Source organism: Phytophthora cinnamomi, assembly GCF_018691715.1.
Source record: "Phytophthora cinnamomi strain GKB4 chromosome Unknown Contig26, whole genome shotgun sequence".
Classification (NCBI taxonomy): Eukaryota; Oomycota; class Peronosporomycetes; order Peronosporales; family Peronosporaceae; genus Phytophthora; species Phytophthora cinnamomi.
The window spans coordinates 1,074,836-1,101,145 of record NW_027150959.1 but is presented as its reverse complement, the minus strand read 5'-3'; the positions used below and the strand labels follow the sequence as shown (position 1 = coordinate 1,101,145).

The window sequence follows — 26,310 nt, the reverse complement described above, 5'->3', positions numbered from 1 at the left end:
TCCATCTCCAGCATGCCACATGTACATATCGCCCAGAATCCGCCTCGATTGTGAGCCGGAACGCCGATGCTGAAGCGCAACGCGCACCGCCGAAAAGCGCTTGCGAATCTTACACGGGCGCAGCACGTCAACAAGCGCCTCGCAACGTGCGTCGTGTTTCGCCGTGAAAAAGGTGTGTTGAAGTGCGCAGCCGGGCCAGAATCCGCCGCAATAAAACGTTGGTTTGATTGACCCCCCACCCCTCCGCCATCCTCTGACTTGAGCCCAGTATACCAGTTGCAGTCCAGGACGAGCAAGCAAAGCCGCGTCATGCTCGACTCGTCCTCCAGGTGCAGCGCCACCTCAGCCTGGCCATTCTCCTTTTGCCTCGCTGCCGCGCACCGCCCCGTTCTACCTCGCCCCCGCTAGACGCCGCGACCATGCAGACGCCCACGCCCACGCCGCTCGTGAACATGCAGACGCACAAGGACCAGCTTCTGGCCACCAGCGCGCTCAAGGACGCCATGAGCGCCGACCTCAAGAAGCGGCCCGTGCCCGTGTACGTCAAGATGCTGGCGGGCATGGCCGGCGGCGTGGCCGAGGCCTGCATCCTGCAGCCGCTGGACGTGACCAAGACGCGGCTGCAGCTGGACCGCGCCGGCCAGTACAAGGGCATGATCAACTGCGGCTCGACCATCTACAAGCAGGAGGGCGGGCTGGCGCTCTACAAGGGGCTCACGCCCTTCGTGACCAACATGGTGCTCAAGTACGCGCTGCGCTTCGGCTCCTTCGCCTGGTTCAAGGAGCAGATCGCCGGGGGCAAGGACAAGCCCATCACCCCCACCATCAACTTCACCGCCGGGCTGTTGGCCGGCTGCATCGAGTCGGTCATCATCGTCACGCCCTTCGAGGTGATCAAGACCCGCATGCAGAAGGAGGTGGGCGTCGGCCGCTTCAGCGGACCCGTCGACTGCACGCGCCACATCGTGCGCAACGAGGGTGTGCGAGCACTCTGGAAGGGCAACATCCCCACCATGGCGCGCCAGGGCAGCAACCAGGCCTTCAACTTCATGGCCTTCGCGTGGCTCAACCACCACGTGTGGGACAAGCAGGACGGCGACGGCAAGACGTTGCCCACGTACGCCACGTTCATCAACGGGCTGATCGCCGGCTCGCTCGGCCCCATGTTCAACACGCCCATGGACGTGCTCAAGACGCGCCTCATGGCGCAGGAGACCGTGCCCGGCCAGGAGCTCAAGTACAAGGGCTTCTTCGACGCCATGAAGGTCATCTCCAAGGAGGAGGGCGTCGGCGCGCTCTGGAAGGGCCTGCTGCCGCGGCTCACGAGGATGGCGCCCGGCCAGGCCATCACCTGGTCCGTCGTCATGCGCGTGACCTCCATCTTCGAGAACCAGGAGCTGGAGATCGCCGAGAACAAGATCAAAATGTAGACGCAACGTGTGCAGACGGCAGGGGGGCTCGGGCCGCGTCGCGATCGAAGGCGAGCGACCACGGCTAGTGCCCGAGCTCTCGAGCAGCAGGACGAGGAGAGACTGAGTTATTGAGATTCATTTTTTAGTAATAGTACTTCATGTGTGTTCAACTCAACTCCCCATCGTCGTCAGGTCTTATCAGCCGATGTCATCACGCCCGCGTTTCCCGGTGCTGCGGACAAGTTCGGCTGCGTGCTGGAAATATAGCTGCACAAGGCCACGCACGGGAAGCACCGCAGCTGAGCTGTGCCCACGTTTTGCGTTGGCACCGAACGACTGGTCTGGGTGGACCGAGTCCTGCCCGTAGATCACGGTCACTAGATAGAGGTTGGCGACACCCTTTGGTGCAGGAAGAAAGCGTTTCGATAGACCTGAGTCGACGCCTGCACTTGCTGTCTTTTTAGCACTTGCTGTCTTTTTATTGAGACATTGAGATTGGGTCTGCACGCTCGGACATGGTCGTCTGGCAACTCGCTTCGGCGCAGGAAGAAAGCGTTTCGTCAAACTTGGCCCCATGGACTTCCTGTTGAGTCACCCTGTTCCAGCGTGTCACTTCAAGAGTATCTTATCCTGTGGACGACTTGCCCAGCCCATGATGCACAAGATCGCCATCGTGAGAAGTTACAGCCTCTTTGCCTACCAAAACTGAGGGTTTCTATTGCGGTGTTGCGGTCGACTTGCCAGGCTATCTACAGTCATTTACAAAGGCGCCTAGGTTCACAGTCTCTGACATCCGTCCCTCTAGTCGTCACCGACTCGCGCGCGTCCGTCGAGGCGAGTGGCCGCCTCCATACGACAGCCGCTCGGTGGGCGGGAACTCCTCGCGGAGCTTCGTCTCGATCTCGTCCTCGGACAAGCCCATGGCTCGGTACTTGGCGATCGCGCCGAGCAGCTTGTCCAGGTGGCGACTGGTGCTCGACAGTCGCGGGGGCAGCCCGAAGCTGTCCCCGTTCGAGAAGAGCGAGCTGCGGTCCAGCGCGTCGCCCTCGCTTCGGGCGTGGCTGTGTGTGAGCGGCGGCGTGGGGTCGTCCATCATGGCGTAGGGTCTGGCCACCTCATTGGCGATGTCCTCATCATCGTCGTCCTCCTCCTCCTCGTCGTCATCCTCGTCACTGTCGTAGTCGTCGTCGTAGTCGTCGTAGTAGTCGCTGCCCAGCGAGTACGCGGAGCTGTCGAGCGGCGTCTGCTGCGGCGCGCTGCCGCTGCGGCTGTTGCGGCTGCGCGTGCGGCTGCGCGTGCGCATGGAGGAGCGCGTCAAGCTCGTGCTGGCCGAGCCGGCCATCGTGCCTCCGGTGAGGCGGTGCCAGGGCGCGCCGTGTCTGCAGCACTCGCAGACGCCGCCGGCGTTCTCTCGGCCGTCCGGCAGCAGCGCCAGCTCCTTGTAGCTGCTGCAGCCGCACGGACCGTCGGCCGAGTCTCGGCCGAACAGGCACGTGCCGCGCCGGCCGACGCCGGCCCGGACGCGCTGTGCGCGGCGCTCCATCTCCTCCCACAGCAGCGTGCGGGCCGGCACGGGCTTGGTGGGCACGAGGCCGGCGGCCCGCTTGGCCGCGTACTCCTTGGCCACCTCCAGCAGGATCTTCTCGGCCTCGCGGATGCGACGCGCCTGGTCGGCGGCGTGCTCGCTCATGGAGGCGGAGGAGCTCTTGTTGGAGCGGCGCGAGAGCTCCTCCTCCTCCGTGGTGGGGTCCAGGGGCAGCGAGGGGGCCATGCCCCCTGCTTTGTCACTGCAGCCTGAGCCGCGGGGCAGCTGCGAGTCCGTGGTGGACACCGCCGTGCCGCAGTCGCTCGTCACGCCTTCGCTTTGCGAGCGTGAGCGGCGCTTGTGCTTGCGTGGCTGTTGCTGCTGCAGGGACGGCGACGACGGCGACAGCAGGCGTCGGAACGTGCCGGCGGCCGGCGACGGCCGGCGCTGCTTGGCGTGGAGGAATCTGCCGCTGCTGGAAGGAGCCACTCGCTGCTCCCCGTTCGCGGCGAGCTTGTTGCCCATGGACGATTTTTTTTGGTTCGGATTTTCCGGTTTTTTTTTTGCCGATACGAGCGATACACGGCGTGTGCGTAAACCCGCGCGGCCGTCGTGTGGGCGTGCGCGCGGAGAGGCGAACTCGAAAGTGGAGGCACCACTCTCTCTCGATCGAGTGTAATACCGACCGGCAAGGCGGCGGCGGTGGAGCTGTCGGTGACGGCGTGTGTCGGAGACTGTCGGTCTCCGCCTTGCCCTTTGCGAAACGGTCGATCGGTAGGCGCTGCTGCCACCGACGGACCGTCGATCTGACTTGGTAGTTGTAGGGGGCAAATCCAAGCCACGGAACACACATCGATCGACACGGAAAGCGCCACACGACTCGCAGAAAGTGCAAACGAAGGGAAAATCAACGACGAATGACACCTGGCTTTAGCAACACGCTGAGAAATATATGATGGGAAACGATAGGCTTTTGTCTTGTTACACCCTTGGTTTAACGTCGACTGGATCTAGAGCCGCTTCCTTCGAAATTGGAGCCCTCGCGATCGACGACACCGGCCGTGGATGGACCACAAAACCGGCGCTGCAAGTTGCCGCGCCTCGGCCTCGGCTGCGAGCTTATCGCGACATGAGCGAGGGTGATTGGCAGCATGCCGGCGATTACCACAGGTTGGCGGTGGAAACTCTTGCAAGGCCGAGTCAACTTTGCCGACCCGAAGAGGGTGGTGGGTGGCAGGCCGGCACAATTAGCAAGGTCGGATGAATGCTCAAACGGCAACACTCGGCGGCGCAAGTCCATCTTGGCATGCTTATTTTTCGCTAGCTCTCACGACGCTGTGATGGGCGCCGTGCAATGCCACCGATTGCTCGCGTGTTCTCCACCACGTGGCCTCGATTTCCACGGCGCGGAGAGACCACCGAGACGGAAAGCGTAGGTCTCTGCATCTGATACTCTGGGCGGCAGCGGCGTTTAATTCAGCGCTGTCCGATCCGCTTGCACCACGCTGGCCTGCAGGTCAACTCGCCAGTTCTGCGCCGTCGACGAAGCGCGGACAGCTACACTCCATGCACCTCGCCACCACTTGCAGACGTCGACGAAAACCGACCACGGCGCTGGCTGACGACTGCGCGCACCTCGGAGGAGCGCTGCGCCTGTCCGTCTCTATAAGTGATACTTCAACAACTTCAACCACTTCAACTAGCCGGTCTGCGCGAGCCAGTCCAAAAGATCGCGAGGAGGGGTCCTCGTTTGAGTTGGCACCTCCCCGTGCGACGTCCCGAATTGCATGGCGTACCAGGCCCGGCCGAGCCAAACCATTGCACCATTACACCCATCCAGCCAGGCAGCCAGCCAGGCAGCGTCACGCTGCCAGCGAGTGGGGCTCGACTATCGCACATGGTCTCACGCTGACCTCGCTTCCCGCTGAGTGGCTGGCTGGCTGGCTTGGGGTGCGTAATGGTCGCCTCGCTCGTGGCTGCAAGCGAGAGATTTAAATCACCAGTTGCCGAGGCTGATTTCTTTCGCGGCGTGGCGTTATGGGCGGAGAACGGAGCAGTGGGAATAAGACGCCACACTCATACTCACGCGTGAGCACGCTTTGTTCAGACGCGCGCTGAGTTGCATGGCGTGAATAGTCCGCCCTCGGGGCCAGTGAAAGGCAAATGACTAAAAAAAAACGCAGTGCCAGCCATCTAACGGACATGTAGCTAGCTACGGAGACGGTGTAGTCCGGACGTTTGGCGTCAATTTGTTCGAACCAGATCACTGAATCTCCTCGTTCAACGTTGCGGTGGCAGTGTCCGGACCATCGACACTTGTAGTAGGAACCTCGACATCCTCGTCTTTTGCCTCCTTGGTCTCAGTTACTACTGCCGTAACAACACCTCCATCCGCTGCAGTGCCAGATAGTCCTCCTTCTTGCTGCTCTTTTGCCAGTTGGGTCTGCTGCGCCAGCTTCTGCGCGGCGCGGAGCACGGCGTCCTCTTCGCTCTCCTGCTCCTCTTGCTCGGCTTGCTCGGCGCTCGCGCTCTTCGGCAGAAACGGCTCGCCGGGACACAGCGCCTCGAAGATGGCGCGGGCGTTGGCGCTCGCGCTCTCGAGGTGGATCTCCAGTGGGCTGGCGGCGTTGCTACCTACAGACGGTTTCTGCGGATCCGCAACACCATCGAACTCGGCCATGGACGTTTCGCACACCCAGGCATTGGCGGGCAGGTCCGTCGCCTTTGCGCTAACGTTGAGCAGTTTGGCGTCCCCGGACGCGAGGTGATCCATGGTAAAGATGACCCGCCAGGCGATCCGGTCGCTCCAACTTGGCTTGGTGGGCGGAGTTGCATCTGTCGAGTTGATAGCAGCTCCAGCATCCGCTTCTACTGCAGTGTCACCAGTAGGCTCCTTCGGCGTAACCTCGACCTTTGCAGCGCTCTGCTGGCCCTGCTTCTGCTGCAGCTCCGACTCCGAGCTCAGGATCAGGCGACGGATCACACTCTGCACGAGGGTCTGCTGCTTCTCGGTTTGACCGAACCACTCAGTCGGCAACGGCATCGAAATCTGCACGAGGAAGTAGCCCTTCGGGCACGCGTACGCTCCGACGTCAAGCTGGATGACCTGGATCGCAAACGGGTTCTGGAACTCACTGTCTTCAGGCGGGATGACAAGCATAAGGCGGTTCATGCCTTCCCGCATAGACGATTTCAGAACGAATACACCTCGCAAAATCTGGCCGTGGGTGTGTGTCGGTTCGTCATTTTTGGCGATTCGAAGATTGTCCACGTAGCTGCCGTTGGTCACCACGTGCTTCGAACGCAACACATCGCCATCACTGCAGTGAACGCCGCGAAGCTCATTTGTCTCGGTGTCCAACACGAAGCCATCAATTGGAGCTCGGAGCACGTAAATACCGCCGTACACAGCGCTAAGGCGGCAGAAACTCTGCGCGAGCTCGCTGATACCATACAGTGGTGCCAAGAAGGCAGTGCCTGTGAATCGTCCGATAGATGCCACATAGCGATAGACGGCTTCCAGGCCTTCGCGAGCTGAAATCTGGTTCTTCGTGGCCGGGAAGCTGGCTAGACCAACACAGTACACCACCACCTGTTGCAACTTGGAGGAGAGCTTGAAGTGCTTCTCCAACAGCTCCTGGAACGGACGGTCAAGATACTTTTCGAGCTCAGCATCTCCATCTGCCTGGCTGGCCTTGTTTTGTGGCCGCTTCAGAGCACGCCCAAGGGCAAGCGTGCGTTCATTCTTGGTCTTCACGTCCTCGTGCAAGATATGGGTCTCACCGTAGTCGGCCACGAACTGCAAGAACTTCATCAGCTGCCGCTTCTCCACCATACCCAGCAGCTTGCTCTGGAACACATCCTTCTTCGAGCACGGCACCTCCCACACCGTGTCAGGCTCCGCACCGTCATCAGCTTTAGCCCCGGATACAGGCTGCTGGAAGTGCACGTACGTGCGCTCAATTGCCGCGAACTCGAGGTACCTCCCCACGCCCGACGTGATCAAAATCTCTACCAACTGCTCCGACGACAACATCAGTCGCGGGTTCACATCGATGCTGAACGACGACGACTGACGCAGGAGCTCCTCCTTCGTGGCTTCGTCGGCGAAACCCTCCTCCAGCAGGCGGCACTCGAAGGAGCTCTTCATAGGCAACACCCGCTGGTTGTCCGCATCAATTGGTGCAGTCTCTCCAGCCTTCTTTTCCACTTGGCAATTTTCCTCCTCGTCACCGAAATTGCGAGGAGCAATGTTCTCGTTCTTGGTCCATCTCAGGAATTGCGCCAAAGGGAACGATGCGTAATTGCTGCCGTAGTAGTCATTCTACCGTACAACATCATGAACAACAATTTATATGACACCTTCCACAACTAATAATTTGTTGCAAACAAGTTGCCGAACCTGGTCCAGATGCAACACCTTCTTGCCGACGCGTGCCAATGCCCTTTTGCCAATCAACGCCACGTAAATCAGCGTTTCACACCACTTGTTGCAATGTTGCAGGAAGGTTAGAGACTTACCCTGCAAGAATCCCCTCTACCATGCCGGTGCCCACCAGCAGCACGTCGTACTCGGTCTCCTTCAGACTAGCGTCCATAATTGTCGATAGTATCTATATCTCTGTATTTTAGTCCACGTAGGCGTCCACTGATGCGCGCACGAAGAACTCGAAGAGCGGCGCCACCTCCAGCAGAACTTTGGTGAGCCACTCGCGCAGAAACGAGATGTACAGGGACACGGCCGTGAGCGCGACGCAGACGGCGAGCGAGGGAATCGTGGCGAAGTGCGGCGACTAGGAGAGCTCCTTTAGCAACTCAATATTCCGACTGAGTCATTCGAAATGGGAGGTGCCAAAATAACCTTGAATACAACATATTGAAACATAACATGAGGTTCGGAAGTTTATAATGTTGAAGTGAACCCATTTGGATAAACAGCATGCACACATGTGTGGATACGAATGTGCCGTCTTATTCCCACTGCTCCGTTCTCCGCCCACAACGCCACGCCGCGAAAGAAATCAGCCTCGGCAACTGGTGATTTAAATCTCTCGCTCGCAGCCACGAGCGAGGCGACCATTACGCACCCCAAGCCAGCCAGCCAGCCACTCAGCGGGAAGCGAGGTCAGCGTGAGACCATGTGCGATAGTCGAGCCCCACACGCTGGCAGCGTGACGCTGCCTGGCTGGATGGCTGGCTGGCTGGGTGTAATGGTGCAATGGTTTGGCTCGGCCGGGCCGGGTACGCCATGCAATTCGGGACGTCGCACGGGGAGGTGCCAACTCAAACGAGGACCCCTCCTCGCGATCTTTTGGACTGGCTCGCGCAGACCGGCTAGTTGAAGTGGTTGAAGTTGTTGAAGTATCACTTATAGAGACGGACAGGCGCAGCGCTCCTCCGAGGTGCGCGCAGTCGTCAGCCAGTGCCACGGTCGGTTTTCGTCGACGTCTGCAACTGGTGGCGAGTGTAGCTGTCCGCGCTTCGTCGACGGTGCCGAACTGGCGAGTTGACCTGCAGGTCGGCGTGGTGCGGAGTATCAGACGCAGAGATCTAGTTGTAGCAACAACTCCATTGCTGTCTTTTACACTTCTACTTTGACTTGCTTTGAGCCCTTACAGACCGTCGTCGTTACGTTCCCTGCCTCCACCACGTGCGTTCTTGTAGATACTTGCCCACGTCTCAGCCTTGTCGCGGTCTCCAGGAGTCACGGAGCTGAAGTTGAGCTGCTTGAGATTAGGAAAGGACGCGATGACGTAGTTTCGGTAGTGCTTCTTTTCCTCGAGAGGGTTCCCGTGTAGAGTGATGGAGTGCAAACGCGGCAGCCACTTGGCGAGCGCGTCCACATCCGAGTACTTGCTCAGCAAATTCCCGTGCAGATGCAGCGTGAATAGCTCCGGGTATGCCGAGAAGGCATCAGGGGGGATTGTCTCGACCTCGTTGCCTGACAGATCCAGCCACTGCAGCATCCTCGGGTAGTCGAACACAGCACGCAGCGCCTCCTGCATGTCGTCAAGATTGGATATCTTGTTGTTGTTCACACGCAGCGATACCGGCACCTGGCGCTTCTTGGACTGTCGACCAGAACCTGTTGTCAACGCCGAAGCGTCCAGTCGAGCAGAAGTATCAACGCTGGTGGGTGAGCTGAGCTCATCGTCGCCACCTGAAGTCGCTCCTAAGTTACCAACGAGCTGGGCCTTCTTCGTGCCGCTCACCGGGTCATGTTGTTGCATTTCTATCATCCACGACAGCTAGCATGAGCATGTCGTTGTGGTATGGATACATGATCATTTCAAACAACGCACCTGAGAGGGTTGAGAGCCCCATGAAGGAATAATCCAGAGGCACCGCCGTAGCCTGACGGCGAGGCATGCCTGTTTTCTTCGGAGACGATGCACCGGTCGATGCCGCTGACGCAGAAGCCATACCTCGATCAGATCGATTTCCTTCTACGCAGTGCACAGCCAAATTAAAGCTGAAAGCAGCATTCTAAAGCGCTAACCATTACTACGTCGGCCTGAAAATAGTGCTTCTGTGCCTTATTACGCTCCTCGGCCATGAGAACTGTCTGAAATAGATGGATGACTTGCATTTCTAGTTGACACGGTGTTGATCGATGTTTAGTATCAGCCAAAGCACTCGGCAAGCTCCTCGAATGGCGGAACCCATTGATTTGTACTCGTCAGCGTGAAAACTTCGATCGTCTTCGCTCTCGGGCTCCGTTGCTCTCGGTGATAGTACAGCGTACTCGGTGCTTCGGAAGTCGTAGTAGCGCGAGAAGAACTTGCTGGCACCGACGTCCTGCACGCCTCGTTCAAAGCGCTTTCGCACCATTTGAACTTTTGCCAGTCGCGAGAAAAAAGATCCGGTGGCGTCTGCGTGGCAACCACCCGAATTCTCAAGTAGTATGACGCCTAATTCAAGCATCGGATCTGCCAAACGTGCAGTTGCAAAGCTCAGCAGCTCGTGGTTCGAGTTCGAGAATGACTTGGCTTCTTGGGCCACGGCAGCAGCGCAAGCACACCAAAATCCACCGTTCCCAGGGAGTACGAATCCCGAACCCAGCACATTGCGCAGTCGACAGATCAGTTTGCGCGTGTCGCCTCGTAGTTCAGTTGCCAGCGATCGTGTTGGCCCTTGGACAACGATTGAAACATGTGTCTGGTGTCTAGCGTAGGGCAGCACAACCTGCAAGTAGAACGACGCCATTTCGTCGCCTTCATCATCATCTTCTTGAGCTGAAGTCACGGATAATTCCAGCGTTTTGATATCAAGGCGCTCGCAACCGATTGCACTGGGTAGAAGTTCGTCCCAAGAATCACTAACTTCAGCCCCACTCATCTCAGCAAGTAGACGCAGTGACTTATACGATGACACAGGAATGCACAGAGGAGCACCTGGAGTTGAAGCAGACGCATCTAGCGCCTGTGCGCTGATCTCGCCGTAGACGAAAATGACGTGAATAGAAGCATTGGCAGCTACGTCAGCCAACTTAAAATCTCCAGCAAGGACCGCCACACCCCCATCAACCAAAATCGTGGCGTCGACGCACGGAGCACACCGACTTCGCAGGCTTTGGCGCAGTGAAGAATTCGCGATCGGTAGCAGCACGCCTTCAAGTACTCGGGAGCTGATCGCAGATGTGACCCCTCCTAGCAGCACGTGTGTTGTTATAAGATCATCGACGGCGATACACTCGTCACCGCAGAATTCAACGGGGTCCAGCTTGGCTGCCGCCTCCACCGCCAAGGACGTCGCGATTGACCTGTTTTACGGAGGGGAAACAGTACCGTCAGCGCTGATACATCACTGGGCCCTAAACAAAGACTCACTTTGTGGACAGCAGTCGACCCAAAGCTGCAAGCTGGAGAGGCCACGCCAACTTCTGAAAGGATGGAATGGCTTCATCTGTCGGCACCCGCATTAACTTTGCTGTCTATAGCAAACAATGCCACCGCACTAAGTTAGTGAGGATATGAAACAGAAAAAAAATTGCCTGCGAAGTCACCAACTTCAAGACAAGTCTTCTCAACTACAGATAACGCCTGCTGGACGATGTCACTACATAAGGGCAACGCATCAAACTGAAACAATCAACCCTCACTTCCAAGTGGCATTAGCACAGAACTCTTACATTGTCAGCCCTTGGTGTCGAAGCTCCAGAACAGCTTCCGCTAGAACGCCACACAGGTTCAGCAACACTGTGCAGCCCTGCGCCATCACCACGACAGTAGCATAAGCGGACGCGAAGTCAATTGTTTCAAAAGGTGATGCAGCCTCGTACCGTGCCGAACATTCTTCGCTGTTCATCCACAGCTTGCTGCAGGATGGCAGTACCCGCGTTTAGGCTCTGCAACGCGCTCGCCACCGTGTACGCGTCCGCCGAGAACAGCGTCTGCCCCAGCTCGTCTGCATCAAAGACACTCAGTGGTGTGATCTTCAGCACAAGATCATCGTCACCCACTTACCTGTGACCTGCTTGCGCAGCTTGTTGGGGCCATAAAGCGATCGCACGGTGTGCGCCACGCCAGCGACAGCCTGTAGCAACACTGCGCTCTCCATCGTGTCGGGCGTGATCTAAAATCTAAAAAGTCGCAGACAACTTCAACTTGGTATCTTTTGGCTCCAATACTTTTGGTAAAAAAAAAATGAAGAGGAAATTGTAATTATGACATTGCGTCCACCTGACGTGGACATTCCTGTACATAGATAGCAAATAACGAAGCCTATTGTTGCTGCTGGCGCTATGCAGGACTCGAGCAGATGATCCTTTCATTAGCTGCTGGTCACTCACCGTTATATCGAGAAACAAAGTCGCCCATGCCCGGGATGATCGCCTGGGTCTCTGGGTCGACCTTGCTGTCGATGGCGCTCGTGATAATTCGTACACCTGCATGCACGGTCGCAACATGTGAGCTGGTGAGTGACCGGAATCCGCCTGCAGGCAACAAAATACTTACCTGGGAAGCGGTTGCAGATGGCCACGAGGCTGTCAGTCGAGCACAGGATGGCCACTAGCGTGATGCGGCTCTCCTCAACACCCAGACTGCACAGCGCCTCGATGGCCTTGCACTCGCCGCCACCCGTGTTCACCGTCGAGCTAAAGAGCAGCACGCTGTACTGCGCGATGTCTCTTGGTAAGTCCATGTGCTCCAAGCGCCATTCGCTCGGTCCCTCCTGGTGCGTTTCCAGTCCGACGTGGATAGAGCCTCGCGGCGCGTCCGGCTCCATCTGATGGAATAGCACCTGGAACGGGAACCCTTCGGCGCCGACGGTCACGCCGCAAAACTCTTCGGTACGCTGCAACCCAGACGCCGGGTGCCCCGTGGAGGTGGTCATTTCAATCGTTTGCGCACTGATGGTGGCGAGTGCCTCCTCCAGCAGTAGCCTGCCAATGCACAGTAGCAGCAAAAGGTTAGCTAGAGTTTCGACGCGCGCTGACTGCCACCTCTTACATGATCAGCCTGCCCGCGGCGCGACGGAAGCTCGGCGGGTCTGTCTCCCTGTCCCTTAGCGTCGTCATGAGCAGCAGCACGGGGCTGGAGCGGATCTCCCGCACCATCAGGTCCTCGCCCGGCGGCTCGGAGAAGTTCTCGGCGCGGTCAATCTCCTGCGCCTGCTTGACCAGCATGTCGTAGCGCGTGACGATCTCCTCGCGGTTCTTCTTGATGTGGCAGATGGCTGCGCGCGTGACGCCGAACTCGCGCGCCAGCGCGGCCTGCTTCTCGCCATTCTCAATGCGCTTGATGATGCTGTGGCGCTCTGCGTCGTGCAGATACCGCACGCGCCGTCTGGGCTTCTTGTGCGGCGCGTTGTTGTCCTCGTTCTCCTCGGTCTTGGCCTCCTGCTGCTGCTCGTCGTCCTCACCACAAGGCGATGCTAGAGGCACCGCGCTGTCGCCCTGCTCGTCTTGTAGGCGGAACACGCTGCTGCCGACAATACCGTTGGCAGCGGCGTGTAGTGCCATGAACTCGCCCAAGGGCTGCTGCTGCATGTTGCAGGCCGCTTCAACTTGGCTCGTCGTCGTTGTGGGACAACCAGTGTCTCGTTGAGGGCCCGACCCTGCAATCGACTAGCGAGACGGAAAAATGCGAAGCGGGACTTGCCTGGCCTTTTGCGATGTGAGCGCTGCTAGCCCGAGCGAGCCCAAACTTTCGAGCGAGCAAGCAAGCGAGCAAGGACGAGTGTCTTGCCACCTGCGCCAACCGAGCACGCCCTTCCAAGTGCCAAAGGCTCGCGCTGGTGCATCGGCTACAAAAATACGCGAGCGGCGCAGCTCATGGGGGAAGAAGGGCAGCGTTGATACAGACAGGACCCATTTCGGGGCGCCTACTCGTGGACGCGATTGGCACCACCCGCTACAGCAACGGCGTTGCTGGTCGTCAACAGTAAAACAGCCGTGTGCGACTCGATGGCGGTGCTGTTGCTGCTGGTTGCAAGCAGCAGATACGGTTAAGCTTGGACTTTGATCTCCGCTGCTTCTGCATATTTGAACTGCACCAGTAGTCTTCTCTTGACTTCGCTAAGCGCGTGTTTATTGGCGATGCCGCTCAGTGAGGCCAGCAGCTCGCTGCCTCTATTTGGCAGGCGCAGGCTCGAGGCCAGGCTCGCTGCAACGTTTAGCCTTACGTTCGAGTCACATTCCATCACGGATAGCTGCCGTTGACCTCTACGAAATGGGCGGAGTAGACCCTATCGAAGATGGCAGCCAAGCAGCTATTGGGGGGGGGGGGGGGGGGCAGGTGGGCAGGTTGTGTCGAGGACGGTCTTTCACGGAGCTTCGGAGCTTAGATATGTATTGCTGGTTAGGCCCTGCTCTAACAAGCGGTCTCTTCACAGCCACAACACCAAGATGAAAACCATCCCGCTACACCCGCCACACAACCCGAATTTGCTGGAGACACTCGCACACCGCTGAAATTCTGACCATTTGAAACCTGCGCAGCTGCGCATAAGTATCAAGCAGATCGCCGCTGAGCTCGCGCTAGCCATGGGTGCGTAGGCTGGTTGCACACTCGAATCTCGAGTGCACAAGCGCACGATCAAATTGGTGGCGAGTTCAACTCAGGGGATGACCCGGCTTTTGTCTCGCCACGCTAATGGCGATACGGGCACCCCCACAAGAGACAGCTTGTCCAGTACAACGCAATCTCCGTTTGGTGTGCTGCAGCCCATGCCTCGCTTTTCGAAGAAGGTATTGTGTCACACAACACCTTCGAACACACGACTTGTGCGCCTCAAGCAAGATCGCGATAGGCGGGTGTTATCACGCGTAGAGAGGGTTGCAGTCCAACTGTCCCCTCCCCGTCTCTGCGCCGCTCAGTCGCTTTAAACGTTACAGCTGACGCATGTTCCAATCGCAACTGTTTAAGAATGAGAGCGCTCAATCCCTGCCTAAAGTATTGGATGCGCCCGCTCTAAGCGAGATCCGCCAAAAACAAGCTCGGATCACTGCCACATTATCGGTTTCTGCAGGTAAACATTCTGTAAAATGATAACATAAGCCATTTTCAAAGACCGTTTGAGAATCCGGTTGTTTTCCATCGAAGAACACATCGCATAACCTGTCAAAAAGTGATTCATTTTGCGATTTTACGACCGTGAATCTTGCCCGAGCTTCGACTCGGAGAAGCGATTACTGGCGAAAACGGACGCCAGTTCCGAGAGTCGGTATAATAATATTATTCAGTACATACTATGTACTAGGCCCTGGAGAAGGACCGCCCCCGCCACACGGCCAGTCAAGATTTCCAGCGCTGCAACGGCAAGGGCGACGGCTTCACCTCGGCTAGCAGCGACCTCCCTCCCCGATGGCCCCGCCCGCGCCCAACCCGCGGTCCTTCGGCGCGCCGCCCCCCGCCGCGCGCAGCGGCGGCACGTCCGTGGCCCGCAGCCTGGCGCAGGCGGCCGCAGCTCTTCGCGCGCAGGAGTGGCGCACCATCAGCAGCGCCGCACACCCCAGCAACGCTACCACAAGCAGCTCTAGCGCCGTAGCCGACGACACGAGACGCCGCACGTACGTGGCGCGGTCGGATGGCGCTGCGGCGCGCCGTCCAGCGCCTCGATACGCGCTCTACGCGCCGGAGCTGCAGACGCGCTCCCGCTACGAGGAGGAGATGGACGTGGACGTGATGCGGGAGGAAGCGGCGGCCTCGCACGACCGCGAGGCCTTCTACGCCGAGCTGCGCGAGCGGCACCGCAACCTGACGCACAGGCAGCGGCTGGCCAGGGAGTTCTACGCCGAGCAGACGCAGCAGCAGCAGTGGAGGCGGCAGCAACAACAGCAGCAGCAGATGCAGCTACAGCTACAGCAACAGCAACAGCAACAGCAACAGCAACAGCAGTATCAGATGCAGCGCAGAGCGGCGGAGATGTACAGGCAGCAACAGGGAGAAGACTATTACCTGGAGCAGGACCCGGCCAAGAGACAGAGGCTCAGTGTGGATGCACGCGCGCTGCAGCTCAGACGACAGCAGCTACAGACTGCAGCTACGGCTGCGGCCAGACACTTGAGGTCCTCGTCGTACCCGCCGCCGGCCTCGCACTTGGTGGCGCCCATTGTGATGAGGGTGGACGCCTCGCCGGTTGAGAGGAGGTTCCCCCGAGAGCCTGTTCCTCTTGCAGAGGCAGACGAGGTGCGCGCGTTGACGGAGCAACAGAGAGCGCAGATGCAGATGCAGATGCAGATGCAGAGGAGAGCTGCGTCGCCAATGGGGCCTGGAGTGAGGCCGATGTCGGCGGGGTCGGCACCCAGGGCTGCGTCCCCAGGCCCAGCGCCGCCGCCACGACCACCTCGACCCACCCCCGTGAAGGTGCCGGATGTGAGGATGATGGGGCCGGTTACGCGGAGCAAATCGCCGTCTGGTGCTGGAACGCCGAAGTTGAACGGCCCGGTGGAGAATGACGACAACAACGCGCGACGCGCCCCGTCCATTATTGAAGATCAGGATAACGACGATGACGACGAAGAAGACGATGAAGCTGTCGTGGAGGACGACTCACCAGAAGGAGAGAAGAAGACCAAGAAGCGGGTGAGGTACCTGCGCGACACGGACCGCCGCAACATTATTAAGCGTATCGAGAACGGGGAGAAGCAGGCGGCGCTGGCGCGGGAGTTCGGCGTGACGAGAGCAGCTATCTGCCACATCAAAAAGAATCGCTTCGAGATCCTCTCGCGCTACAACATGCTGGTGAAATCTGCCCAGGAAATGTACGACTGCTTTTGCTTCGTGAAGCGGCGTGAAGTGCTGCTGTGGATTGACATGCTTTTTGTGTGTACACGCAGGGATCAAGCTGAGAATTTTGCGGGCCCACCAGGCGTGGAGATGATGGTACATGAGGTGCGGACCAACTCGGTCCTGCTGCTCATGACAATGCTGCGCGACAACCGCTCAAATGGAGCCACGTTTCGGCGTGTGGCAGGCCGTCTGATTATGTAAGTACTTACGCTATCCTCTCAGCAAAGTTTTCGCATCTAACACATTGCCGTCGATAAATGCAGGATTCTACTGGAGGAAGCTCTCGCAGTTCTCGGCACCGAGAGCGTGGAGGTGGTCACAGGAACCGGGCACTTGTACCGCGGCCTGGAGCGCAAACATCGGTTTTGTGGCGTCGCCCTCGGAGCCGAGGGGTTTCCATTCCTAGTGCTTTTCCATCAAATGGAGCCTGATGCCCCGCAAGGATCGATCCACGTGACAAAAGGGATCGATAGACGAGGGCAGCGAGGCTGGCTCTTGGACCACATGGACCTCCCGGCGAACATCGTTCACAACCAAGTCCTGCTCTTTTCCGCTACGTGCAGCACTGGAGACGCCGAATGCAAGGCCATCGAGGTAAAGCGCCAAGTCTGACAATCGTGGTGCGAGAAAATGCTTACTAAGTATCTGTGGTTGTGTAGGCACTTTGCAGCGTGGGCTGCGACGAAAGCACCATCTCCCTGGTCGTGATCCTCATCGCCGGCGACGGGATCGTCAAGATCAGCAACCGTTATCCACGTAAGTGCGTGTCGCTACGGTAGGCACTCAATCAGTGCTAACCTCACACGTTTCATCTGTGCAGACGTGAAGGTCATCACTGCCGCGATCGACGGCAAAGTGGACCCGCGCACGGACGGCATCATCCCGGGCTTCGGCGACTTCGTCTCGCGCTACAACGACGCCTAAGACCAGCAACCGAGCCATCCCACTCCGCCTCCACCGCCACCTCGCCAGCCAACGTCTTCACAGCTAATGTACCTCCAGGCGTGCGTGGCTGTATCACTCCACTATTATTTTAATTGTTTAAAACGAAGACCCCATGCGCTGCAGCAAAAAGTGAAGCCACTTCAACCATAATGTAGCCATCTCCACTGATCTCCCATGATTGGTTAAAATCTCTTCCTCCTTTTCTTCCAATCACACGTGCGCATCACTCCAGTAGCTCTCCATCCATTCCTGGCCTCACAGACGCCCAGGAAGCCTCGGACTCGGACGGACGCCGCCATGTTCGCGCTCTCCCGCCTCGCCCGCGCCTCCGCCGCCGCTGCGCGCTCGTCCCCCTCTGTGCCTCTGCAGCTGCAGGCCGCGCGCTGCGTGTCGTACGTGGCGCCGCCGCGCGTGTCGGCGGACGAGAGCTACCGCTTTGGCCTCAAGCTGGACGACGTGCAGCCGCAGGACGAGCAGGAAGCCGCGGCGCTGGCGCAACTTAAGGCCGTGCTGAGCCTGCGCAACGCGTCGCAGCACGAGCTGAACAAGGCGCAGGTGGCCACGGCCATCGAGACGTTCCAGCGCTTCCCAGGCGACACGGGCTCGAGCGAGGTGCAGATCGCCGTGCTCACGCAGAAGATCCTGCGCTGCACGGCGCACGCGCAGCAGCACAAGAAGGACCACCACTCGCGGCGAGGCCTGATCGCCATGGTGGAAAAGCGGCGGAAGCTGCTCAAGTACCTGCGCCGCAAGGACCTGCACAAGTTCCGCGACGTGGTGGCGGCGCTGGGCCTGCGCTTCACGTGAAGCAGATAGAGACACAGGGGAGAGGAGAGAGGAGAGAGATGAGAAGAGAAGACGACAGCTCTTGTTGGGTGCTGCTGGTGTTGTGCTTGTGCTTGGTTTAGTAGTTGCTGGCGTCGTCGTCGTACGCGTCTTCGTCTTCTTCGAGCAGCGGGGCCTCCTGGCTCTCCATGAGCAGGGACAGGATGTCGACGCATTCGGCGAAGGACACGAGCGTGTCGGGCGACGCGCCGATCTCCTGCAGCAGCTCGGCGAGCTGCTCTTCGCTCACGTCCAGCTGCAGCACGTCGAGCAGTCCAGGCAAGCAGGAGCACGGGATGCAGCCGCTGCGCGTCTTGGAGGACTGCTTGTCCGGACTCTCGGCCATCGCGGCGCTCTGCTCGGCGAGGAGCGCGGCGAACTCACTCTGGATCGCGTGCAGCATCTGCTCGTCGAACACCACGACGCCCGGCTCGAGATCTGTCGCGGTCATGGAGCTGCGGCGGGGCTCCTCATCAGTGGCGTCCTCGTTCTCATCGTCGTCGTGGAAAGCTCGCTCGCGCACGCGGTCCTGGCGGATACCGGCCACGCCTTCGCTCAGTACTTGCTCCGGGTGGGCGAGCTCCAGCTAACAATGCAACACCAAGTCAGAGATGGTGCTCGTGAAGCAGCGCATTTGATTGACTAACCTCTGGCAGCTGAAATGTGTTGTGGCTGTCATTATCGTCGAGGTCATCGTCGTGCATGCGGAACTCAGTGTCGTCGTGGTAGGTTCCGCACTTGGGGGCTCCGTCGACCCATTCTCCTTCGTACATCTTGCGAGTAGCTTTGTAGAAGTACCGGCCGGGACCTTCCTTCTTGTCGTTGAGCCAGTGACCCTCGTACCGATCACCGTTTGCTGTTGCAGTTCATCCCCCGAAAACACATTAGTGGGTTGTTACGGTGATAGCAGGCACCTCAACTCTACTTACCGAGCACTAGCGAGCCGCGACCGGAACGCTCGTTGCGCACCCACTCCCCGTCGTAGACAGACTGGTCCTCGCCGTAGATCATTCGACCGTGCCCATGACGTTTGTTGTTGAGCCATTGCCCCTCGTACTTGCCACCGTCCTCGTGGAAGGACGTACCGCGTCCGTGACGGTGGTCGTTGTACCATTCGCCTGCGTACTGCTTGCGCAGCTTCTTCTTTTCGTCGACCCAGTACACGCCGCGACCCTGGCGCTTGTTCTCCACCCACTCACCTTCGTACTTGTTGCCGTTCGCATACATCAGCGCGCCGTAGCCATGCTTCTGGCCGTCCTTCCAGTCGCCTGTGTACTTGCCCAGCATCGTGTACTCGATCTTCTTGGCGGCCGCAGCCATGTTGGTGGCCTCCATCACGTTGGCGTAGCTCGGCAATCTCGCCTCGCCCTTCTTGGGCTGCACCCAGTACACCGAGTGCCTCGGACCATTGCGAGCTGCCAGCTTTTCGCGCAGCCGGCTGGCCGTCAACGTATTGACTCGCCGGCCAATGCCAGCAGCGGGCCCCGTCGTAACTTTGGTGCTCATGTTTTCCGAGTGCGGTGGAACCGGACGGCAGGAGAATGCCAACTGACCTGGAGCTGGGATCACTTCAACTTGAGGCGTAAAAATACACAAGGCGAACAGCGTCAATTTGGGCACAGAGCTACATTTAGAGGGCTACCTGTGTTGTCTTGGATGTTGCTGCGTGCCGGACAATACGTCGACGACATGACAGGTCAGCACACGCATTCTACGCTTCGGACTTGTCTGCTGAGTTGCAACCCTCGAAGCTCAGCTCGCCGTATGATACTCCTCGTGAAAGCGTGGTATGTTTTGAAGAGTTTTACTGCGGTCCATCACGCGTCATGAGGGCTCCGTACATGTTGGGTCGGCGATCGCGGACGAGACCCCAGCTGGCTCGTCGGACGTGGAACTTTTCGAGGTCGAAGCTCTCCACGAGCACGCCTTCAGACTCGCGATCAGCGATCTTGAGCTGTGGCAAACAAAAGAATTATTCAAAAAATGATGTTCAACTAGACGCGTTCCAAGAAAGTAAAACAGCACGCACCATTTCGCCGGTCTGGCCTGTGATGAACGAGGATCCGACGAATGTGACCTGAATTCCATCCACGACCTCAGTGCCGACGCGGTTGGAGCAAATAACAGGCACCATGCTCGCCGCCGCATGCCCCTGCATCACGCGCTGCCACTGGTCACGCGGGTCGAAGTTCGGGTCGTACTGGTTACTGCCCATAGCGCTCGGGTACAGCAGCAGCTCCGCGCCTTGCACCACCAGGCTGCGCGCCACCTCCGGGTACCACTGGTCCGAGCCAATAGCCACGCCAATCTTGCCGTAGCGCTACACACATCAATAAAAACCCTTCAGCCACTGCATAACAACAACCCGATTGTCTGCTAATAACTCCATCAGCTCACCGTGTTCCACACTTTGAACGAGTCGTCCGAGGGCGTGAAATAGTACTTCTCATTGTACCCAAGGCGGTCTGTCACCAGCAACCCCCACGTCAGTCCAGAGGGGCAGCGAGCCATTGCAACGCGAGGCAGGCATCCGTACCTCCGATGTGCATCTTGCGCGCCACGCCCAGCACGGTCCCGTCGGCGTCGATGACGGCGCACGAGTTGTAGTACGAGTTGCGGTACCGCTCGAAGAAGCTGATGGGGATCACCACGTGCAGCTCCTTGGCCAGCAGCGCCATGCCCTGCACGAGCGCCGACTCGTCGAGCGTCGTGGCCAGCTGGAAGTTGCCGGCGTTGAGCTCGATGGGGAAGTACGAGAACTGGAACAGCTCCTGCAGCAGAATCACCTGCGCGCCGCGCGAGCTGGCGATGCGCACGAGGCTCTCGGCCTTCTTGATGTTCTCCTCGGGGTTGCCGCAGCTCATCTGCGTGGCCGCCACCGTCATCATCTACGCCGCAGTGCAGCAAAGGAGCGTTACCGTAATTTATTAACGTTAGTTGAGCAGCTCCGATAACGGAATTTTACGGGGTTTCTTACGCGCTCGACGGCGGTGGCCGGCGCCTTGAAGCCGACGTTGGCGGAGCTGGAGCCCAGCGAGCCTGAGGACGAGCCGACGCGGCCCACGGACGCGTGCATGGCGACGGAGAGAGGGGCAGGAGGGCGGCTCGGACAATGGCTCGGACAGGCGTCGAGCGGTGCGGTATACTGCACTTTTGTATGCGGACGTGCCTCGCGACCCCACGACGCGTGCGTCAACGTTGATAACGGATTATCAGTGCTTTTGTCAGTGGATACGGAATTGATGACTTGGATTTTGTATAGCTAGACGTCCGCAAAACGTTTGTAACGTTGATGGGTACTGAGGTAAGACAGTGGAGGTCCATGAACAGGCAGGTGCTGCATGACTGCGGCCTCGCCGATGTGCGATGTGCATTGACGCCGCGCTCTGTATTGAGCTGGTGCTGTAGTGGAGACCGCGGTGACCGCCCGCCCATCCTGACGCATTTTCGGTGCCGCGGGTTCTCTAGCAAATGACGCCCAGGTGCTTTGTGCGCGGGTACTTGGCCTGCAGCTGCGGCCACTGCACGACGAACTCGTCGGCCACGTAGTACAGCAGCTTGCCGGTGAGCGACAAGTGCTGCACGCGAGCGAAACTCTCGCAAAAGACGATCCTCGAGTCGCTCTGGATGCCCAAGACGCGGAACAGCAGCACCGCCGCACAAATAGGGATGCAGGTGCCTGCAAACAACACCACAGTCAACACCACAGACATTAGCTTAACCCCCGTCAAGTAACACATCCGAGTCTCGTCAACGTATCATACCGGGCCCATTGCACAGCACCAACTGCGGGCGCCTATTGTAGACCAGTCCGAGACACGTCTGGAACGAGCGCAGCGTCGTCCACACCGTCGACGACCACGACTGCCCGACCTGTTCACAGACACAAGACAACACCCTCAGCGTCATTGCAGCAACTGCAGCGGCCTCCCTGCATTGCATTGCATTGCATTGCATTGCACTGCAGCGCCGCACCTCTCGACTGCGCGGGATGATGGCGAAGGCGTCGGCGTCCGTGGGCTTCCAGTCCAGCTCGGTCTTGGCCTGGCTGGTCTTGTCCGTCTCGGCCACCACGAAGGTGATGGGCGTGTACACGTCCCTCTTGAGCCTCTTCATGAGCTTCAGCAGCTCCGTGGTGTGGCCCCCGGAGCCCAGCACGGCCATGACGCGGATCTGCCGACCAGCGGCCTTGCCATTCCCGCGCTTCTGGCGGTGGAACAGCGGCTTCGAGTAGCTGGCCACGCTCGCCTTCACACGGCGGGGCACGACCACCTGCCAGACTCGAAGCGCGAGCAGCGCAGCCGCCACGAGCAGCGCCGCAGCGATCCGCGGCAGCACTCCGAGCAGCTCCATATCTCTTGCCACGTTAATTGTAACTGGGTTATAGTCGGGTACGTAACCAGGTTACACAAGGGGGTACGAAAGGCAACTTTTGCGCATCACTTCGGAATCGCTCGCGTCCAGCACAAGCCGCTTCAACTGATACACTGTACTGATATCCAATACAATGGGCTCGTCGGTGCTGCAGACGTACGTGGTGTGCACGAGCGTGCTGTACCTCAAGTTCCTGCGCGTGACCATGATCCAAGCCAAGAAGACGTTCGACGCCGGCGGCCGCGCGCCGGAGGACAAGAGTCTGCCGCTGGCCAGGGGCCGCCCCAAGCAGACCTACGGCATGGATCCGGAGGCCGAGAAGGACGAGAAGATCCTCAAGGCGCGCGAGGTGGAGCACCGCTGGCGACGCATCGTGCAGAACGACCTGGAGTCCATCCCGCTGGCTCTGGTGGTGTTCGGCATTGGCGTGGCCATCGAGGACCGTGTCAACCCCAGTGTGCAGATCGGAGCCATGGCGACGTACACGGCGCTGCGGTGCTTCCACACCATCGCGTACGCCAAGGAGCTGCAGCCGCACCGCGCGTGGTGCTGGCGCCTCGGAGTTGTCGCCATCGTGGTGGGCGCCGTCAACGCCGTGGTCGGCGTGTACGCCTAGGAAGCTACAGTAACTGTAGGCTTATGGTACGCTGTAATCGAGCCAATTTATGTCGCCTTCAACTGATGTCAGTCTGATGCACGCAGTCGCTTACAGCCTGTAAGCTACAGGCGAAGGAAGACCAGAGCGCCGTGCATTCTATTTCTCCTGCGCTTGCTCTTCTGTCCTGACAGTATATTGGCAATAGCCCTAAACTGCGTCAGCCCAATGCCCAGCAGTTGCAGTGGCAACCAGACATTCGGCGGAGCGGCATCCGCCCTCGGATCTGCTGGGGCCATGTTGAACCTGTACCCATCAACTTAATCGGGAGTCTGTTCGCTGACGTAACTCGTCGTGCGATTGGCTAAAATAGGTGTTTTAACGTAAACACATCGAGATGGCTACATTGTCTGACGTACGCGATGAGTTTGACACTACGCATTTGACGCCATTCCCCCAGAACTACCAGCCCACCATGAGCGGATCTACAGAGTTGAAGGCCTACGTGGTGTGCTCCCTCATTCTCTATCTCAAGTTCTTCATTGCAACTGGAATCCAGGCCACCAAGACGTTCGACGCTGGCTGCCGTCCGCCCGAGGACAAGAACCTAGCTCTTGCCCAGGGCCGGCGCGAGCAGAACTACGGATTGTTCAGCGACACAAACGACGCCGAGCTCATGAAGGCACGCGAGATCGAGCACCGCTGGAAGCGCATCATCCAGAACGACCTCGAGTCCATCCCGCTGGGGCTGCTGGTGTTCATCGGAGGCGTCTTCGCCGGCGGCAACAAGGAGCTGTTTGTCATTAGCTTGGCCGTCTACACGCTCGTGCGCTGCTTCCACACGTACGCGTACGCCAACTCGCTGCAGCCGCACCGCGCGTGGTGCTGGCGCATCGGCGTGCTCATGATCGTCGTCAGCGCCATCAACTCCACTGTCGGTGTCTTCAGTTAGATTGCAAACAGCCAGCTATACAAAACTAAAACCCTCGTACGTGTAGTCGGGCAAGAACGCAATACAGTAAAGTGCTGGATTGTTGCTTCGCTTTGTTTATTTTTTGGGTCTCCGTCCACCTTGATGCGGGAGATTAATCGGCCCGGCTATCTCCCGATTAAGTTGACGGACTGAAGTCAGTCACAGAGTGGGACAGCGGCCAATAACGGGCGAGCCATTCACGCCATCAGGTCCTTGGTCTCCGCTACGCCCGAGATGGTGAACGGATTCGTCCTTTGCTGCCTGGGGCGTGATCCCTATCCATTACTACGCCGCTGCTGCCATTGCCATAGCCGTCACTCACTCTGCCATTCACCCTCGCAGCACCGGCACTAATAGCAGGCAAGATGTCGGCGTCCACCGAGCTCAAGACCTACGTGACCTGTGCAGCCGTGCTGTACGTCAAGTTCGTGCTGGCCACGGGCATCCAGGCCACCAAGACGTTCGAGGCCGGCGGCCGCCCGCCCGAGGACAAGAAGCTGCCGCTGGCCAAGGGGAACCCGGTGCAGAACTACGGGTTGGTGACGCCGCCCGCGATCTCCAAGGAGGAGGCCGAGAAGCTGCAGAAGGCCAAGCTCACGGAGCTGCGCTGGAGGCGCATCGTGCAGAACGACCTCGAGTCCATCCCGCTGGCGCTCGTGGTCTTCGGCGCTGGCGTGATGGCCAAGGGCAACCCGGCCGTGCAGATCGGCGCCATGGTCGGCTACACGGCGGTGCGCTGCTTCCACACGGTGGCCTACGCCAACGCCATGCACCCGCACCGCGCGCTCTGCTGGCTGTTCGGCGTCATCTTCATCACCACGGGCGCCGGCAACGCGCTCTACGGCGCCTTCTCGTCCTAGACGCGAGGCGCAGCTAGGCAGGCACCAGTAGCAGCAGTAACATCAATCCAATCCACCCGTTTGTCGTAGACGCACTCACTCCGTTCACGTCTTCGCCGCAAGCCAGGAAGCCTTGGCATGGCACGTCAACGTCGGACAGCAAATCCTCGCTGCTGTGGAGGCCAATTGACACGACCACGTCGACGACGTGCTTGTCTTCAAGGCGGTCTCGTTGAGACCTCTGTCATTATCCAACACGACACCTCCAGAATCGATCTCCAAGCGCAAGGCACCATGGTGGACGGCAACGTGAAGGTGTACGTGGCGTGCAGCTCGGTGCTGTACCTCAAGTTCCTGGCGTGCACGTGGATCCAGGGCGGCAAAACGTTCGTGTCGGGCGGCCGCCCGCCCGAGGACATGAAGCTCGGCATGACCAAGATCAAGCAGGACTACGGGCTCAGCAAGACGACCGACGACAAGATCCTCCAGGCGCGCGAGGTGGAACACCGTTGGCGCCGCGTGATCGCCAACGACCTCGAGTCGATCCCGTTCGCGCTCTTCGTCTTCGGCGGTGGCATCCTGGTCGGCAGCAACCCCACGGTGCATGCCGGCGCCATGACCGTCTACACGGCGGCGCGCTGCCTGCACACGTACGTGTACCTCAAGGCCAAGCAGCCGCACCGCGCAATCTGCTGGGCCGCCGGCGTACTCGCCACATTGGTTGGTGTCGGCAACGCCGTCGTCGCCATCCTCATCTAAGCGTAGGGCAGGTTAAGGTCGACACCATCAATGTACTCGTCCATAGGAGCTCGAACACACCCTGACCCCACGTTGACGTGCCACGCACGCCCTGGATAACTGTACAGGCTTTGCCCGATCAGGCCTCACGTCGTTGTAAACGCCGCAGCTTCGTCAACGGCCCCGGTCGACGCCTGTCAGCCGTCGGAATCGAAACTCTTGTCGTGCGTGGCACGAGCTCACATCCGAAACCACCGAGAGAAAGAGATACCGTACCGCCCACCATGGTCGAGAGCAACGTCACGGTCTACATCGCCTGCACGTCCGTGCTGTACCTCAAGTTCCTGCTGGCCACGGGCGTGCAGGGCGGCAAGAAGTTCCGCTCGGGCGGCCGCCCGCCCGAGGACGCCAGCCTGAGCCTGGCCAAGACCATCGGCAAGGGCCGCAAGCAGACCTACGGCCTGGACAAGACGGACGACGAGAAGGTGCTCAAGGCGCGCGAGGCCGAGCACCGCTGGACGCGCATCGTGAGCAACGACCTCGAGTCCATCCCGTTCGCGCTCTTCGTCTTCGGCGGCGGCATCCTGGTCGGCAGCAACCCCACGGTGCATGCCGGCGCCATGACCGTCTACACGGTGGCGCGCTGCCTGCACACGTACGTGTACGCGCACGCGATGCAGCCGCACCGCGCAATCTGCTGGGGCGTGGGCGTGCTCGCCACCCTCGTGGGCGTGGGCAACGCTGTCGCCGCCATTCTTTAAGCTCTCTCAGTCAGCACCTTCGAAGCTGATGGGCTGCTAAATACAAGAATGAGATCATGAGAAGCTAGCAAAGAGGTTTGATTCAATG

General features: G+C 59.2%; 16 protein-coding genes across 16 annotated transcripts; 8 read left to right on the top strand and 8 right to left on the bottom strand.

Annotated features, from left to right (window-relative positions):
- Nucleotides 1-419: 419 nt before the first annotated feature.
- On the top strand, nucleotides 420-1,430 carry IUM83_08765 (Mitochondrial Carrier (MC) Family; the record flags this gene model as incomplete). Its single annotated transcript, XM_067933158.1, has 1 exon — nucleotides 420-1,430. One exon carries the CDS (start codon nucleotides 420-422, stop codon nucleotides 1,428-1,430), a length of 1,011 nt encoding a protein of 336 aa, XP_067794248.1.
- A 790-nt stretch (nucleotides 1,431-2,220) lies between these two features.
- Nucleotides 2,221-3,462, bottom strand: IUM83_08764 (uncharacterized protein; the record flags this gene model as incomplete). The annotated part of the gene is made up of 1 exon (XM_067933157.1): nucleotides 2,221-3,462. The coding sequence occupies one exon, from the start codon at nucleotides 3,460-3,462 to the stop codon at nucleotides 2,221-2,223; it is 1,242 nt and encodes a 413-aa protein (XP_067794133.1).
- A 1,738-nt stretch (nucleotides 3,463-5,200) lies between these two features.
- On the bottom strand, nucleotides 5,201-7,535 carry IUM83_08763 (rab proteins geranylgeranyltransferase component; the record flags this gene model as incomplete). The annotated part of the gene is made up of 3 exons (XM_067933156.1): nucleotides 5,201-7,261; nucleotides 7,340-7,382; nucleotides 7,459-7,535. 3 exons carry the CDS (start codon nucleotides 7,533-7,535, stop codon nucleotides 5,201-5,203), a joined length of 2,181 nt encoding a protein of 726 aa, XP_067794146.1.
- A 1,014-nt stretch (nucleotides 7,536-8,549) lies between these two features.
- Nucleotides 8,550-9,306, bottom strand: IUM83_08762 (U2 small nuclear ribonucleoprotein A'; the record flags this gene model as incomplete). The annotated part of the gene is made up of 2 exons (XM_067933155.1): nucleotides 8,550-9,169; nucleotides 9,240-9,306. The coding sequence occupies 2 exons, from the start codon at nucleotides 9,304-9,306 to the stop codon at nucleotides 8,550-8,552; spliced, it is 687 nt and encodes a 228-aa protein (XP_067794048.1).
- A 1,758-nt stretch (nucleotides 9,307-11,064) lies between these two features.
- On the bottom strand, nucleotides 11,065-11,496 carry IUM83_08761 (t-complex protein 1 subunit alpha; the record flags this gene model as incomplete). The annotated part of the gene is made up of 3 exons (XM_067933154.1): nucleotides 11,065-11,145; nucleotides 11,219-11,343; nucleotides 11,403-11,496. The coding sequence occupies 3 exons, from the start codon at nucleotides 11,494-11,496 to the stop codon at nucleotides 11,065-11,067; spliced, it is 300 nt and encodes a 99-aa protein (XP_067794140.1).
- A 224-nt stretch (nucleotides 11,497-11,720) lies between these two features.
- IUM83_08760 (Uracil phosphoribosyltransferase) lies at nucleotides 11,721-12,928 on the bottom strand (the record flags this gene model as incomplete). Its single annotated transcript, XM_067933153.1, has 3 exons — nucleotides 11,721-11,824; nucleotides 11,895-12,322; nucleotides 12,390-12,928. 3 exons carry the CDS (start codon nucleotides 12,926-12,928, stop codon nucleotides 11,721-11,723), a joined length of 1,071 nt encoding a protein of 356 aa, XP_067794245.1.
- A 1,816-nt stretch (nucleotides 12,929-14,744) lies between these two features.
- Nucleotides 14,745-17,096, top strand: IUM83_08759 (Uracil phosphoribosyltransferase; the record flags this gene model as incomplete). Its single annotated transcript, XM_067933152.1, has 5 exons — nucleotides 14,745-16,144; nucleotides 16,220-16,369; nucleotides 16,436-16,766; nucleotides 16,832-16,928; nucleotides 16,993-17,096. 5 exons carry the CDS (start codon nucleotides 14,745-14,747, stop codon nucleotides 17,094-17,096), a joined length of 2,082 nt encoding a protein of 693 aa, XP_067794201.1.
- Nucleotides 17,097-17,414: 318 nt separating this feature from the next.
- IUM83_08758 (Ribosomal protein S15) lies at nucleotides 17,415-17,924 on the top strand (the record flags this gene model as incomplete). The annotated part of the gene is made up of 1 exon (XM_067933151.1): nucleotides 17,415-17,924. One exon carries the CDS (start codon nucleotides 17,415-17,417, stop codon nucleotides 17,922-17,924), a length of 510 nt encoding a protein of 169 aa, XP_067794207.1.
- Nucleotides 17,925-18,021: 97 nt separating this feature from the next.
- Nucleotides 18,022-19,448, bottom strand: IUM83_08757 (n-carbamoylputrescine amidase; the record flags this gene model as incomplete). The annotated part of the gene is made up of 3 exons (XM_067933150.1): nucleotides 18,022-18,528; nucleotides 18,590-18,798; nucleotides 18,872-19,448. The coding sequence occupies 3 exons, from the start codon at nucleotides 19,446-19,448 to the stop codon at nucleotides 18,022-18,024; spliced, it is 1,293 nt and encodes a 430-aa protein (XP_067794200.1).
- Nucleotides 19,449-19,746: 298 nt separating this feature from the next.
- On the bottom strand, nucleotides 19,747-21,018 carry IUM83_08756 (N-carbamoylputrescine amidase; the record flags this gene model as incomplete). Its single annotated transcript, XM_067933149.1, has 5 exons — nucleotides 19,747-19,896; nucleotides 19,972-20,262; nucleotides 20,340-20,407; nucleotides 20,479-20,830; nucleotides 20,920-21,018. 5 exons carry the CDS (start codon nucleotides 21,016-21,018, stop codon nucleotides 19,747-19,749), a joined length of 960 nt encoding a protein of 319 aa, XP_067794072.1.
- A 388-nt stretch (nucleotides 21,019-21,406) lies between these two features.
- IUM83_08755 (UDP-N-acetylglucosamine transferase subunit ALG14) lies at nucleotides 21,407-22,295 on the bottom strand (the record flags this gene model as incomplete). The annotated part of the gene is made up of 3 exons (XM_067933148.1): nucleotides 21,407-21,621; nucleotides 21,707-21,815; nucleotides 21,918-22,295. The coding sequence occupies 3 exons, from the start codon at nucleotides 22,293-22,295 to the stop codon at nucleotides 21,407-21,409; spliced, it is 702 nt and encodes a 233-aa protein (XP_067794074.1).
- Nucleotides 22,296-22,449: 154 nt separating this feature from the next.
- Nucleotides 22,450-22,932, top strand: IUM83_08754 (inorganic phosphate transporter 1-6; the record flags this gene model as incomplete). Its single annotated transcript, XM_067933147.1, has 1 exon — nucleotides 22,450-22,932. The coding sequence occupies one exon, from the start codon at nucleotides 22,450-22,452 to the stop codon at nucleotides 22,930-22,932; it is 483 nt and encodes a 160-aa protein (XP_067794073.1).
- Nucleotides 22,933-23,386: 454 nt separating this feature from the next.
- IUM83_08753 (inorganic phosphate transporter 1-6) lies at nucleotides 23,387-23,863 on the top strand (the record flags this gene model as incomplete). Its single annotated transcript, XM_067933146.1, has 1 exon — nucleotides 23,387-23,863. The coding sequence occupies one exon, from the start codon at nucleotides 23,387-23,389 to the stop codon at nucleotides 23,861-23,863; it is 477 nt and encodes a 158-aa protein (XP_067794075.1).
- A 386-nt stretch (nucleotides 23,864-24,249) lies between these two features.
- Nucleotides 24,250-24,744, top strand: IUM83_08752 (Membrane-associated, eicosanoid/glutathione metabolism (MAPEG) protein; the record flags this gene model as incomplete). The annotated part of the gene is made up of 1 exon (XM_067933145.1): nucleotides 24,250-24,744. The coding sequence occupies one exon, from the start codon at nucleotides 24,250-24,252 to the stop codon at nucleotides 24,742-24,744; it is 495 nt and encodes a 164-aa protein (XP_067794205.1).
- Nucleotides 24,745-25,017: 273 nt separating this feature from the next.
- Nucleotides 25,018-25,482, top strand: IUM83_08751 (Membrane-associated, eicosanoid/glutathione metabolism (MAPEG) protein; the record flags this gene model as incomplete). Its single annotated transcript, XM_067933144.1, has 1 exon — nucleotides 25,018-25,482. The coding sequence occupies one exon, from the start codon at nucleotides 25,018-25,020 to the stop codon at nucleotides 25,480-25,482; it is 465 nt and encodes a 154-aa protein (XP_067794136.1).
- A 263-nt stretch (nucleotides 25,483-25,745) lies between these two features.
- On the top strand, nucleotides 25,746-26,222 carry IUM83_08750 (Membrane-associated, eicosanoid/glutathione metabolism (MAPEG) protein; the record flags this gene model as incomplete). Its single annotated transcript, XM_067933143.1, has 1 exon — nucleotides 25,746-26,222. The coding sequence occupies one exon, from the start codon at nucleotides 25,746-25,748 to the stop codon at nucleotides 26,220-26,222; it is 477 nt and encodes a 158-aa protein (XP_067794189.1).
- Nucleotides 26,223-26,310: the final 88 nt, after the last annotated feature.